The sequence below is a fragment of the Manis javanica genome, chromosome 1 (genome assembly GCF_040802235.1).
Source record: "Manis javanica isolate MJ-LG chromosome 1, MJ_LKY, whole genome shotgun sequence".
Classification (NCBI taxonomy): Eukaryota; Metazoa; Chordata; class Mammalia; order Pholidota; family Manidae; genus Manis; species Manis javanica.
In genome coordinates, this window is record NC_133156.1 from 11783680 (window position 1) to 11799297 (window position 15618).

General features: G+C 39.7%; 1 protein-coding gene across 2 annotated transcripts in view; it reads left to right on the plus strand.

The window, feature by feature from the left end:
* The first annotated feature begins 1396 nt into the window (after positions 1-1396).
* Positions 1397-15618, plus strand: part of NUP58 (nucleoporin 58) — a 38341-nt gene continuing 24119 nt past the window's right edge. Inside the window, exons 1-6 of one of the 2 annotated variants that reach the window (XM_017651747.3) lie at positions 1399-1725; positions 6249-6388; positions 7436-7471; positions 9696-9845; positions 10425-10562; positions 12813-12923. In XM_017651747.3, the coding sequence (XP_017507236.3) occupies positions 1619-1725; positions 6249-6388; positions 7436-7471; positions 9696-9845; positions 10425-10562; positions 12813-12923 (682 nt within the window). In that variant the 5' untranslated portion in view covers positions 1399-1618. Of the gene's footprint in view, positions 1726-6248; positions 6389-7435; positions 7472-9695; positions 9846-10424; positions 10563-12812; positions 12924-15618 lie in introns of both variants that reach the window. The other variant, XM_017651748.3, reaches the window with a different exon arrangement.

Here is a 15618-nt window from a genome sequence, read left to right on the forward strand (position 1 = left end):
TGATTAACTGATTTGAGGTCAGCTAATTAAAGGTCACTACATTTAACACTGGATGACTAACTTGTTTTTCAAGATTCTAATAATTTTCCTCCTTCTAGGTTAGGGGGTGGTATTTAAGCCTTTAAGATGGCTGTACTTATGCTAACTTTTGATTCTTCAGATCCTACAATCTAAACTTAATTGCCTCCCAAAGGCCCATATCCAAACAGTGTCACACTGGGAAGTTAGGACTTGAACGTGTGAATTCGGAGGGACACAGTCCATAGCAGGTGGCAATGCCCAAGTGGAAAAGGCCCAAGCTCAACCCCAAAGAAAATGCTGCCTTGAGTTGTGAGATGTGAGGTTAGAAAGACTGGTTGTATGGGGGAGTGCCAGACAAAGAGCAACTGGGGCTTTGATCAAGGCTGTGTTCTGGAGAGAATTATGTTTTAGGGTCAAATTCGGTGGTTGCTTATGGGATGAATTTTATTGAAAGAAATCGCTGGTAGGAAGACCAATTGCGGTGGCAATAAAACAATCCCCGTGGGGAAATAAAGATAGGCGTTATGATGGCAGCACCTCAAAAGCACCACAGCTAGGAAGCCTCTCCTGACCCTTTCACCAGAGGATCTCTTTTTCAGCCCACATTTCTCTTATGTTTAAGGATTCCCCACAGAACCCTTCAATTTCGCCTTACATTATACTTATTTCTATACTTTTCTCTCCCTTCCTTTTTTGCAGGTCCTCTACTAGGTAGCACAGGGGGTCGCAACAACGCAAAGAGGGTAGGCAGCTGGGTCCCCTGTCCTGAACTCTCACGCAGCAGGATATGTTGACCCTATTTGAGGACTAGGCTACAGCCTTTAACATCCAGGGTGCTTGGCCAGTTGGCTCAGAACCATGAACAGGCCCGGGCACCCAACCCACGAAGGGCGCTCGCCCTGCCCACCTCCTCGGTGGCCGCGACACCGGGCTCGCAGCGACTGCGCCCGAGGGGCTCCGCTACGCCACGGAGCGCTAAGGTGGTGGTCATGTAGTGCAACGTAGGCGTGATCATTCTCGACTGATTCCGGGACTGTCAGAAAGCTTGCTTTCTCCGGGGGAAGGGGTGGCAGCCAAAGAAAAGACTGAAACAGCCTCCTTTTCCGTAAGAGGGACTTGGAATGCTCAGTAGGGCTTTCCCACCTCCGGGATTCTGCGGGTCCTTTTTGGAAGTAGGCCAGGGTATAAGCAATAATTGAGACTCTACAGCCAGAACGTGCAGATCACGACAGCAAGACAGAGCTTTAACAGAGGTAGGTGGGCTTGGTGGGCACGCCGGAGGCCCCACCCCTAAGAGAATACGCGAGGCGCGCCAGCCCACCCTGTCCCGTGGAGCCTTGCGCGGCACGCTGACCCCACCCCCTCCCAGGGGCCCCTGCGCGGCGGGCTCGCTCCCGCTGCGCTACGTGCGCGGGGTGAGCGCGCTCTTGCGTCGTTGCTCCGCTCACCTCGGCCTTGTCTTCGCAGCCGCTTGGCCTTTCAGTTCCTGCCAGGCCGTGGCTGGGCAGCAGGGATGCTACCCTACCCTCCGCGGCTCTGAAGCCACCGAAACGTCCCAGACCCCTTTCAGCTGGACGGCGCTGAGCCCCGGGCAGCCATGTCCACGGGCTTCTCCTTCGGGACCGGCACGCTGGGCTCCACCACCGTGGCCGCCAGCGGGACCGGCACAGGCGGCGGTTTTTCCTTCGGGGCAGGAGCGACTAGGTAACCGCACTTCCTCGCCTTCCCGGCGGGGTCCTCCCCGCAACGCCCCGCGGCGTGGTCCCAGCGCCCGGCTCTCTTCCCGCCTGCCTTCCGGGTGGGCTGGAGGAGAGTACATCCAGCGCCAGCCTCGTCGGTGCCCGCCGTGGTCCTGCCCGGGCCATGCTGGCCGCCTGGTGGGAGGAGGGCGGACGGTGTCTGGGTTGTGACGTCCGCAGAATCCACGTTGGGTCCAACATTGTTCTTGCCTGGTGAGGTCTGACTGGGTGAAAGGGCCTTGGATTTCACTCCCGAGCCTTAGCGATGCGTCTTAGAAATGAATGTCCAGAAATGAATGTTGCATGAATGAATGAAATTATAGCTTAATGTGAGGTTTTAGTAAAAGGCAGCTAAGAGAAAATTTTAAGGAGGGCAATTAAACGTTTCCCCGTGAGTTCCATGCCAGGACACCCAGTTTGGGGTATTACAGTGCTTTAATTTCGTCATTATTTTGAACGTGCTTTCAAGTCTTTGTGCCTCTTGGGACCTTATTTGTTGTTATTTTTGTTTTAAATTGTTTTTACAGCGTTAATTGGTGGTGATTTTGAACAGTATGTGCAGATTAATATATCCTAGGTGAAAATGTTGCATTGTAATGATTCACATAGTCTTACTTAAATCGAAAAATGTAGGTAGCATAATTCGTCATTTTTGTGCAACCTGCTACACCACCACTTGAAGTGGTGACAAAAAATAGAGGCGATCTGGAAAGAGGCAATTAAAGTAAAGATTTTAATGATGAGAGATTTGGTTCTTTAGAACTGAGTCTTTTGAAGATAAAGGTAGGGGAGTGCATTTAATCAAGAACTGTGCATAGAATGAGTTGGAGAATATCTCTAAAGCTTGAAGAATGTGATTGTAGATTTAAAAGGCAAAAGTATCTTCAGCATTGTCTTAATAAATTAAAGGGGAGGAGGGACTACACAGTCAAGTCAGAAGTCTGTGTGTTTTCCTTAATACCTCTTTTTCTCTCACTCTACACACTTAATCAGCAAGGTGTGATAAATTCTGCAATTTTCATTTGCTCCACTTCCAGTGCCACCACTCTGTTGCAAGCTCTTGTCATTTATGAAACAAATATTTATTGAACACACTCTATGTAGTGTGCTCTGTTTTACATGGAAAGATAAACATGAAAGCTTACATTCTTATGAAAATACTTCCCATTTCTGCCAGGTTTTCAAGTGACCTTTCTAGTGTTAGATGAAAACTGCCCCCATCTGCTGTCTCAAAAATCCACTTTTATGTCACTCTTTTTTACCACATCATGGCCAGAGTGATTTGTTAAAAAATTCCCTTCAGTGATTTTCCACTATAATTTGAATGAAGTAAAAATAAACCTCACCATGATCTTCAAGACCCAAATACCCTGGAACCTCTTCAGACTCATCCTGAGTTCATCTCTTTTCCGTTTGCTCCAGTTCAGTGGTCCAGGCTCATTGTAAAGAAATTATTCCCTTACCATCAATACCACCAAACAGAGGCACACAAATGAGTAACTGAAAACAAAGTTTGAAAGAAAGATACTTATCCTTACTTCATGTGATGCCCTTAAGAATTAATTCTTATATTTCTTTTCTTTTTTAATGCTGGTGTGGTCCACCAAATTGCTTTTATGCTCCTCCAATGGGTCCTAATCTCAGTTTTGAAAGACGCTGCTCCAGTTATTTGGGCTTTTTTCTCAGTTGTTAAGGTGGGCTTGGCCAAACCCCTTCCCATTTTAGGACAGTTCCTTCATCTTAGAATTCCCCTACGACCTCCTTCCTACCCCATGTGCCAAGCTAATGCCTACTTTTGGAACTCAAATGTTTACTTCCTCAGAGAGGCCTTTTGTGACCTGTTAGTCTAGGAGAGGTTTCCATTCTCATTAGACCCCTGCCATAGCTCTAAGTACAGTTGTAATCAGTTCATTATATTTTTGTTTGTCTGATCCCAGCAGTGGAATGGAAGCTCCATGACAGTGGAGACCTTTGCATACTGTTTTTCCAGTAGACCCAGTGGGGCTGTGTGTCTATATATATATGTGTGTGTTTGTGTGTGTGTGTATATATATATAAACTGATTAATCTCTTCTCTCACTGACTGAAAACTTCCTGAGGGCAGGCTCCCACTCCATCCTCAGCCCCTATGACAGTGCCTGGCGTATGGGTTCTAATAAATCCTTGTTAAATGATTGAGTAGACAGATTGTTAGCAATAAACTAGAAAAATTTGCACATGCTTTATAAATCCTGGGATTAGTAAGTTTTAATAAAAGGAGAGACAGTCTGATGTCTGTCTGTTAGGAGTACTGGTTTGGAGAGCTGACCGCTCCCAGGTGTCAGGTGTTTCAGTAGATGATTTGGGGAAAGTTACCACGATTAAGTTCCCACATCTGGAAAAAGGGTATAATAATATATTTATATTAATATATTTAATATATTTAAGAGTTGTTGAATCAGATGAAGCATGTAAAATATTTAGTCTCATTTGGCATTCGGTAAATGCTCGGTAAATGTTAGCTTTTATGTTAGCTCCTAAGTCCACGTTAAGGCAAGCTGGGGAAATTAAAATAACATTCCTGACCTGCTGGAGTCAACTTGACTTTTCTGTAACACATCCTGTGGAGTCATTTTAGGGCAGTTAATACTGGGTTGAGGCAATAATTGGTCAAGTCTGGGGTAGATTTTGCTTTTTTTAAAGTAAGATTTCTCTGCCACAGAGAAATTTCTCTTTTGTTGCTCTTGTAGAATAAGATCTCACTTTGATGTATTTCTTTGGTGATGTTTTCGACTTTAGTTATGGAACATTTCATTGTGTCTTCAGTTTTCTTAAGTTATCAAGAAATTTTAAAATATTTTATTTGTCTAAAAATACACACTTTGCACATCTTTTATGTGTGTATGGAACAGCAGTAAAAACACGGGATCACTGATTCTTGGGAGAAGAACGGAAGCATAATAACCATTTTCTTGATTTAATGTCTTCAAATTTTGCTAATAATGTTTCCTATAATACCTTCTAAATCGATTGTTTCAAAGATCTGAGCTTTGTCAGCGAGACCTTGCAGACCTGTTCTGCCAACCCGCAGTATTTAACACACCCAGGGGTGCACATGTTCATTCTCAGAGGGATCGTTTTTAAAGTCAGCGGTAAACTAAGGCACAGTTAGGATACACCCTTTTCTTTTTTCCTCCTCAGTGTTGATGATGGATCAAGTTCTGTCGCCTTAATAAGCTCCTCTCCATTCCCTTCACAGTGATTAGCTGATGTAATACCTGCTACATAATGTGTTCCGTTTAATTTATAACCGTTCCTGATGATAACAGTAATAACATTTGTTGAGTGAAGTTAATTTGCCCTGCATAATCTCTGGTCTTTATCAAAAAAATCCATGTTAAGTGGGTACTATTCACTCCTATCTTGCAGATGAGGAAATACAGGCTCAAAAAGATTAAGAAGTAATGTCACACAAGTACCAGCACATTGGGAAGCTGGTACTGAAACCCAGCCTTCTCCTTAAGTTGAGCACTCCTTCACCCCCAGCTTTTAAGCTTTCTGAACTGACATTGGGTTCTCTTGTGTTGATTGTGTCTGTACGGAATAGCAGAGAGAGAAGTCTTACATAGAGAGAGAGATGAATGGGGTTTCCCATTATGTTATACATGCTGTAATCTGTCTTAACTCTCCTGTGCAATTTTTGAAGTGTCAAAGTCTCAAGGTTTTTTGTTTATTTTCAAAACTTGTTGTCCCACCTATAGAGAGCAAATTTGAGCCTCTGGGTCTTGGTTGTAAACTATTTTCATGTCACTTATAATTATCAGCTGCTCTTTTTAAGCTTTCAAAAACTCTGAAGAACATGTAGTCTTGAGAGTAATTTTGCTTTGCCAAGATACGTTCAGTCCTGTCTGTCTCCCCACTTCCCACTCCCAGTTCTTACTGCTCTTTTGGTGGGAAGATACCTAACAGCACCCTCCCTCCCGAACCCCATGAATGTGGTAATATAACAATAGAGAGGTGGCAAAGACAACTTAGGCTAACTTTTCTATTTCTAGGTAAGTTTTACTTTTCTTTGAGGAAGAACAAATGAATTTAGAAGTGTGAACTGTACGTGAGTAGTTGTAAAGGAAAATGATCCACTTTCATAGGATTTCCCTTTGGCCATTTAAAAATATACTAGCTTTCAAACCAAAACTGATGAGAGTAGAACACATGTGACCATGTTTATGATTTATTGGAATCTGAAACCCAGATTACTGTAGATTATGCTTTTCTTGAAGACCAGCAGTATATTTGTTAAGATAAATTTTATATGTGGATTTATTTTTAAAGAGAACAGAAAAATATTTTAACTTGGCTGGTTAAAGGTAAATGTTAATTCTTTTTATATACTGTAGAGATGTATTAGATATGAGGAAAGGGAATAATTAACCTTGAAGAGTTCATTTTAATTTTTCTTAAGTAAATATTGGTTCTAGTAGATTTTATTTTGTTTTTTGTATAAACAAGCAATCCTGTGGGGCTCAATTTTGGAACTCTTGGAAGCACTGCAACTCCAGCCACTACAACTGCTGCTTCCGGTGGTTTTGGAACTGGACTCTTTGGATCCAAGCCTGCCACTGGGTTCACTCTAGGAGGAGCAAACACAGGTAAGGGGGGTCGCCACATTTCCAGAGGGTACGCTTGGGAGATTTATTCTTTTTTGCTTCTGTCCTGTATCTCCTAGCTTTCTAAGAATCGTCACTGGAAATGGTAAATATTAAGATGAAAAGAAATAAAAGGATATGGAATTAAGGGCCAATAATAGGCCCAGTCATTGGCTATGATCTACTTTAGTGTAAGGAAGAAAACCACACACACATTTAAAGAATTAAAGAAGATATATCTCTTAAAATATAATTAATTAAGGTAATTAAAAATTTATATATTAAATTATGTAATGCATTGTTTCACCTTAGTGAGGATTGTTAAGTTTGCCGATTTGGATGTTAAATAATACAGCGTACGTGGGATAGTCAGGATACTATTTTGCTGTAACATTATAATTTATATCCCCTAAGATGTTTAAAAATTTTATATTATTGAAACAATGGTTTCACTGGGGAAAGAGGAATAGGTAGATGTTTCTGGTAGACATTTCAATAATAAAAAGTGTTCTTTTATACTTAAAGATATTTTGTAACAACAAGCTAAAAATATGTTTCACTAGAGCAACCATTCTAAAAGTTTGCTTCCTTATTTACCCTTTATTTTCTACCTTAGAGCCTTTTGGCCTCTGTTACCATCTTTTGCTTTGACCTTCTAGCTTTGATTGCACCACTTTTCACAATCACACATAAAAGTGAAAGAAATGTAGATGTAGGAATGAATCAGACCAGCAGTGAGCTTCTTGAGACAGTTCCGTGTACCAGTGGTTTGCTTGGAGTAGCTTTTTTTCCTCTCTGCCTAATACTGGTGGAAGCAGTAGTTGTTTGCATTTTATAAATCTTATTCCCTAATTAATCAAATTATGTATAGCTTGTAATATAAAAACCAGTGCTGTAGGAAGAATGTTTGGAGTCGTTAGTGGTTATGGTGGGAAGTAACTAGCAGTGTTATCACCCCCTGAGGGTGGTTCTAAGTCTTGCCCTTATGACAAACCAAAAGATTGCCATCGTCCATTGATGATTACATTGTATTTCTCTTTTTGTCCCCAGGAATAGCAACAACTATAACTACAGGATTCACTCTGGGTAAGAATTTTTGAGGCAAGATCCCAGATCTGTGGTTTTCTACTCTTCTCCTTCCTAATCTCACAGAGCTGGGGTGTAGAAGAAAGCATGTAAGGAACTAAATATAGATCACAGATATTTATAAAAGAACCTTTCAGTAACTTGAGTATTTTTAAAAAGTCAAAGACTGTAGTCCCTTTTGAATTCAGAAAAAAAAATTGTATACATAAATGGTTTTTCTGTGGAAATTCATTTCACATGCATTTTTCAGTCATCTGAGTCCTTTCAATGGAAAAAGCACCAATTTATAGGCTGGAGCCTTGGGATTCAACTCTATTTGTGCCTCTAAATCATTGCGAGGCCTTAAATAGTTATGTAATATTGGGCAGCTTTTAGTTATCTATAAAAGGAGAGCATTGGACTAAAGTGCATTTGGATCCCTTCCAGCTGAATAACATCATAGTTCTCTATGGTGATATGTCAAAGGGAATGTGAGTATAATTGGGGTTACAACCTGCCTTAAATCTGGATGGCAGTAAACAGTATGAAAGGAGATGAAGAAAGAGACATTGAGGAATGTCAGTTAAAATGAAATAATTTAATTAAAATAGAAATTAATTAAAGATTGGTAAACCTTCTTTACTTGGATGCTTCTTACCTATTATCAATAGAAAACACAGCACATCTGTTTACCACAAAGTTTTGGACAGGCTTGGCTACCAGGGCAAGCAGTTGGATCCTCTTATTTTCTGAGATTATAGAACCGTGCATGACTTGAAAGCACTCTACTCAGGTCGAAACTTCCAGTTGGGCTAAGGGCAGCCCAGTAGCACAACTTCTGGCTGCTTTTCTCTCGGTGTGAAAAATGTAGGTCTTTATTTAATGTTTTTGACCAGCTACCACTTCCTAACTCTGTGGCCTTACGTATACATAATGCTTTGAATATTCACTATTAGCTGTTGGTGTGGTGGTGGTGGTGGTGGTGGTGGTGAGGATGGTGCTGAGTGTCAGGAACTGCTGAGTGGTTGAGTAAGACGTTTAGTCTATTGTAAAGGTGGCAGGCAGGTATAGTAATAATGTACTTAAGGAATCAGAACTGCTCTAATGGGTATATGAAAGGCAGCAGGGAAGGCAGGGGAAGAAGAGAGTAGGAGTTCATTTTGGGGGTAGAAAGATTATTCCACTGGAAAGTGTAAAGACCCAGTTGTAAAAGGATCCATGTACATAGGAAAAATACTTTGCTCAGGATTCAAGTGTGGGAATGGTAGAGGAGATTTGAGGAGCAGATTGGGACCAAGGAGAAAAGGCAGTTGTGTGCCCAGCCTTTAGACTGTATTTTAGAGACAGTGTAGGGCCAGTGGAATCTTAAGTCAGGGAAAATGATGAGGGTATTATTTTTTTGTTTTCTCTCTCTCTTAAAAGTAACTGAGTTAATTCCAAGAATAGATTAGAGGTTGGAAGAGACTGATAGCAGAGAAAAAAAATTAAGAGGTAATTGTAGAGTTCTTGGGAGGGAGATGGCCTGAACTGAGGATGCTTGTAATCCAGGGATATTTCTGAAGTGGAATTGGCAGGATTTGTGATTAACAGAATACAGGGGCTAGAAGGGGTGTCAAGGACGATTGCGGTTTCTGGCTTAAGCGGCTGAGTCAATCATGGTTGGGAGATTTAGGAAAGTTTTTTAATTGGGAGACCTGTAGAGTTTCCAAGTGGATGTCCCGGCAGAGCTAGTCCATGGATACTCAGAGAGGTAGATTTAGGCCCATATCCCTATTATTCAAATTCTGAAAGTGGGTGAGATAGTTCAGGAATTGAGGGAGCAGGAACAAAACCATAAGGACTATCATATAAGAAGAGGCAGAGGAGGGACATGTACAAAAGTGGGCTGGACAGAGTAGCGCAGGGGGGAGTAGGGCGAGGGCTGGGAGCTGACGGACACAGAAGCACACAGGAAGCGGGTCTTCAGCAGTAAAGAATGATTGTTCAAATAGTCTTAGAGAAGAGTGCCTGTTTTTATTGCTGAGCATAAAGGAAGAGAAGGATACATATTTTAGATAAATCTAAGGATAGAACTGAAATCAGATTTCAACATTAGCCACATTGGTCGGATTTATTTTGCTATCCTTAACTCACAGGGCTGTGTTCTATCCATAAAAAGCAAGACCACAAACTTCTAGGGATCCAGACTGAAAGTGGTGTAGTACGTATACAGTTGCAGTAAAGTAGGATTTTTTTTTTTAAACAGGAGCACCAACTACTACATCCGCATCTACAACAGGCTTCAGTTTAGGATTCAGTAAACCTGCAGCATCCGCCACCCCGTTTTCTCTGCCCATTACTTCTACCTCAGCTAGTGGTATTACTCTTTCGTCTGCTTTGACATCAACTCCAGCAGGTGAGGTGAATGGAAAAAGTCACGTTTTATGGTTGAATCTCAGTTTGTTTTTTGGTTCATAAACATAGGTATCTACCTTAAAGGTTCATTTTTGGAAAGTTTTTATTTCATTCAGCATTGGGTATTAAAGCAGCAGAGTCCATTTTGGACGTTGGTCTCTACAGAATGAAGGAGGGGCTGCTGACAGAAGTAAAATGTAAGACTATTAAAATCTATTTTGTTTTCAAGGAACACTTTGGCAGTCAGGAAGGATAAAGAGTTTGCATGAAACCTTCCTGGGCTTAGGATTCATTTAGTTTTGAAGATGGAGTTGGTGACTTATGTTGAAAACACTATCCCAGTCTGGAATCAGTTACCCGATACCATTCTAGTGTCACCCAAAGCCCCTACTTCTGTCACTGGTTTTTTGCTTTGAAGATACTATTTCTCTTTATTCTCAAGTATATGTAATCTTTAACGAAGAGCTTTTCCCAAGAGCCAGTTTTATCATGCACATCAGTTTTTTAGGAAGTGTTTGTATTTTCTATGGCATTAGAAATGATGTTTCCTTTTGAAGCCTTACAATCTCATTTTTTACAGCCTCCACAGGATTTACTCTAAATAATTTGGGTGGAACAACAGCCACAAGTTCAAGTGCATCCACAGGCCTTTCTCTAGGGGGAGCCTTATCCGGTTTGGGAGGTTCCCTTTTCCAGAGTACAAACACAGCAGCATCAGGTAATTGATGGTATTTGCTTTCCAGAAGTCGTAAATATTCATGTTTAAATGTACCGAACTTTATTTTGGCCTAAATTAAAGATCATTTGTCTCTGTATGTTATTCCTTTTAGTATGAAAACTGAATTATAAAGTATTTTTCATACTTAATTTGCCACTTAGCCACATTTTAGAAATAAATTTTCTTGCTTCTCAATATTGACTGACTAGATAAGGAAATAAAGAGGAATTTGCTTATGGAGTCATAAACCTGTTCTATAGAAACTTGTCTTTTTAATAAGTGGCAGTTGACTAGATTTGGACCAGTTAGCATCGTTTAGCCCTTTGGTTGTAAGAATGACTCTCCAGTATAGATGTCAGGAAAGTGTATTAGCCTGCTTTGCAGGCAAGATTTGAAAACATAAATAATTTTATTGTAGTCAGGCACAATCTTAAGGTATCAACTCAATCTGACAAGGAACACCAAATTAATATTTTGTATCACAGGTTGCTTTCTAATTTCATGCTTATTTTGGAGAAAGCCTCATGTTCAGGCTTCTGTAGAAATTTTGAATATTGGCTATGGCTAATGACAGTGTAGGGAAGACAGTGAGGATTTGTGGGTGTGAGAAAAGCTTTCCTTTTATTTGAAGCAATTGAAGAAGTACCTCACATAGCAATGTGGCATCAAGAATTTCTGTTTTAACAGGTTACAGATGAGGGAAAGTTGATATATGTTGAAATCACAGAATTTGCAATAATACTTAGGCTTATTTATAGTGACTTTAATTTCAGAAATTTTATTGAGCATATAATTTGTGTCTATTGCTTTACTTGGTTGTGTGGGAGAGATGAAGGAATCTGACAATGTTTCTTATTAAAACTAGTTTTTTGATGTCCTCTGTTCAGATACTAAATTTTGTGGAGAAATTTCAAATCCTTAGAAGGGGAGAAAAGGAGTTGATCAAAATAACTTAGAAGAATTTGCAGTGTTCAAATTTCATTGCTCTTTCAAATACTGACCTTTGTCATTACTGTATAACTTTGTTTATATTCAAAGTGTCTTCTAATAACCAAATCACTAGATAACCGTGACATATATATCTTTGCAGGATAAGTATTTAAACATCTTTTCCAAAGATTCCCGTGAGAACAAAACACAAAAATAATAGAAAGGGGAGGTAGAGAGTTGGTTTTGTTGAGTTTTCAGGTCTGTTCTGACTTTTCTTCAGCTCTTGACACAATATTCAGTGCCTAAATATATGGTTATGTTAAAGGTATCATTGATATTTTAGAAATTAATATTTTTTTTAGCTATTTTTCACACATTGCCAGGATTTAAATCCAATTTGCAGTTATCTTATACTCTTATCCAGTACATCCTATTGTTTCCTCTGTTTTTAAAGTAAGGAGCATCTTGTGTGTGAAGAACCCCAGTTGTGCCAGTCTGGGAGTGTATGGACTTAACCAATGCAAGATCTTTGAAATTTTGCACTTTGATTCATAAGTATACATTAATGACTTACAATTAACTGTAGTGTTAGGCACTTCAATTCCTTTTGTCAGTGAGATAGGATTTAAATAAACAAAGTATACTTTATTTTAAAGTTTTATGAAAAGAACTTGGGAGTATGAAATTCTGATCATGTTTTACCTGTAAGACTTCCAGTTATCAGTTCTTTAAATTTCATTGGTAGTAAAACTATGTCCTTTATGATATATCTTGAAAGCTCACCCTGGTTTGCATTTATTTATTTATTTATTTTCCCTCATCTCTATTCAGATATAATTGACAGATAAAATTGTACGATATTTAATGTGTACAACATAATGATTTGGTAGACATTGTAGGAGGTTTTCCCCCATTGAGTTAATTAACATGTCTAATACCAGGTAATTTTAAAAGTATGTAATTCTAAAACATGATGGGGATACAAGATATATTCACCTGAAAATACACAAGTAAAAATACTTTTGCAGAGAATGTTTAAAAACAAAATTGAGTGTCCACATATAATGAATTACCAGGTACATTCTTATCCTTTTAATAAAGGAAAATCATATCATCCGAACTATATATACCTTTGGATCTGAGCAAGCTATCAGTCTTTGTCTAAAGCATGCTCTAGACTTGTTTCTTATTATTTGCCTAAATCAAGTATGAAGAGAATCTGGGATCCAATTTAAAAGTATGTGAGTGCTTTGGTCAGTAAGGGGAAATCATTGCAAAGGCGTCCATGAACTCTGTTAATACTGGTTGTCTTGTTTGTAGGACTTGGACAGAATGCTTTAGGCTTGACTTTGGGAACTTCAGCAGCTACTTCAGCTACAGGCAATGAAGGCCTTGGTGGTATCGATTTTAGTAGCTCATCAGATAAAAAGAGTAAGTAACGCTATTGTAATTTTAGGTTCTAAGTGTCGTTTTGAGGGAACTTAATTTCCTATGTCTAGAATATTGTTATATATTCAGTAATTGAATTTTTACTTTTGTTCGTGTTACATTTCACAAATTTTGATTGTTGTATGTTAAATATTTTTGTAGAAAACTAAGATTTGTATGTGCATATGTCTGTGTGTTAATACATATTTTAAAATTGGGATCATGATACATTTATTATTTGGTAACCTGTTCTTTTTCATGTAATACATTGTAAGAATTTGTCAATGTCAGTAATTCTTTAAAAATATTTTAATGCTGCTTAGTCAGCCATTGTCCTGTTTAGTGTTTGTTCCTAGTTCTTTCATTTTGGGAGCCATCACTGTATTGGGCGTCTTTATAGAGCGAGGCAGTGCAGTGCTGTGGTCTGAGACGCAGCTCCGGCTGATTGCCTGGTTCAACTCCAGGCTCAGCTGTTCCCAAGCTCTGTGACCTAGTTCCAGTTGTTGATCCTCTTTGTGCTTTAGTTTCTTCATCTGTAACGTGGGGGAAAATAACAGTACCTACTTCTTCGGGTTGGTTTGGGGTTTACTATTTGTAAAACCTCAGCAGAGCCTGGCACATAGTAAATGCTGTCTAGGCATTGGCTTTTATTAAACATTTTTGTTTTTTGGTTCTCTCTTTAAGGCAAATACCTAGAAATTGTATCATTGGCTTAAGGAGAGGCATAGTTTGGAGATTTTTGGTATATATTGTGAAAATGCTTTCTAGAAAGGTTTTACCAATTTATTTACCCCCAGCCAGTATGAAAATGCCCTTCTTGCTATGCCCTGGCCACATTGAAGATGGTTTTTAAAAGTTTGCCAGCCCAAATTCATTTAAAAAAGTTTTTGTTGTTGTTTGTTTTGTGACTGTTTTTGTTTTTGTATTGCAACATCCCTTCTGCTTCTGACGAAAATATGTTTCCCTAGAGTATATCTATCCGTATTGCATTGACCCTCTCTGAAGAACTCAGAATGAGATAATGGGTGAAGATGTAAAATATTCAGGTTGCTTATATCTTTTCAAGAATTTAAAAATTATGGGTTTTATTTATAAGGAGCTACTATTTTAGGTGAATTACTCTCCTCAAAGGTGGTTAAAGCCTTTTAAACTTACAACATTTGAGTTCATTTCTCTTTGGAAATGGACTAATATTTCAACATTGGGTCCTATCTCTTGTTTTTACTTCGTTTTCTTTGTAACAACTCCATAATTAGAAAAATAACCTTTGACATTTTAGCAGCTTATTTTTTCACTCAGTTGGTGGTGCCTAGTACCCTCCGACTACTTTAAGCCTGAGACTGCTTCTCTCTTTCACTGTAATTGCTTTTAGTCTCCACATAAAAGAGCAGATTGAGGCAGAGGAGTAAGAAAAATGTAAGGAATTGATCTCCCCTCTCTTTTTCTCTTAACCCCCCACCCTCCACGGTCCTACTCTCCTATTGTGCCTTAGCTAGAGTTGAACAAAAGAAATGCGTAAAATAAATGCATGTGACCACATGTGTCACATCCCATTTCCCTCTAATCCCATTATATGTATCAGGGGATTCTTTTTTTAATCTCAAGGATTTCTCATTTTTTTTCCCAGTGGCTGAGTCAGTTAGCCTGGCCCTGCCGTATCAGTGGGATTTGATCAGATGAAGAGTGGTGGGAAACAGCATTCTTTGAGGAGGGGGCAGCATGGAGCAAGACCTACAGATGAGAATGATCTTGGCCCCTTTGAAGAATTCTGGGAGGCCAGTGTAGCAGCAGAATAGAAAGATCGGATTCCAGAGATCACGAAGGGCCTTGTGTGCCACAGGGAGTTTTGTGATTATACTGAGGACAGTTGGGATCTACTAATGGTTTTGATCTGGATAATGTGCCATGATAGTACTTATGTTTGAAGAAAAGCATTCTGACAGCCATGTGCGAAATAATGTGCAGGCAGGCACGAATAGATGGGGAGAACTGTTAGGCTTTTATAGTAGTCCACGAATATTACTAGGGCAAAGTGAGGTAGACTAATTAAGAGTGCAATATAGTGAGTTACAAGAAATACATATTTGGTCATTCACATGACCAAATACATATTTTGCAGGTATATTTGGCCTTCGTCTACAGTTCTTGAAAACACTGTAGAGTCTTAAAGGTGGAATGGGTATCTTGTCATGTTAATGACATACTTCTGGACCCCCTGCCCAAAGGCTGGGGCTGGAGGTTGAATCAGCCAATGGCCAATAATTTAGTCAACTATGACTATGCAATGAAGCACTCACAAAAGCTCTTGAGAAGAGCTTATAGCTCTCTGCTCTCTTAGATCTTGCTTCTCTGTCAGAAAGAACTTCTACGCTTAGGGAGCTAGAATGCTTCTATGTGCTACCAAGCTCTATGAGGATAGAAGCTGCTTTATGTGAGACCTTGCCCTGTGTATCTCTTTATCTGGCTATTAACTTGCATCCTTTACGGTATCCTTTATTCAACTGGCAAATGTTAAGTGTTTACTTGAGTTCTGTGAGCTGTTACAGCAAATTGATTGATTTAAGGGGAGGTTGTTGGAACCTCCAATCTGTAGCCAGTTAAGTCAGAACAAAGGTAACAGCCTGGGACTTGCAACTAGTGTCTGGAATAAGGAGTGGAGGGCAGTATTGTAGGGTGGAGCCCTTAACTTAGACAATCT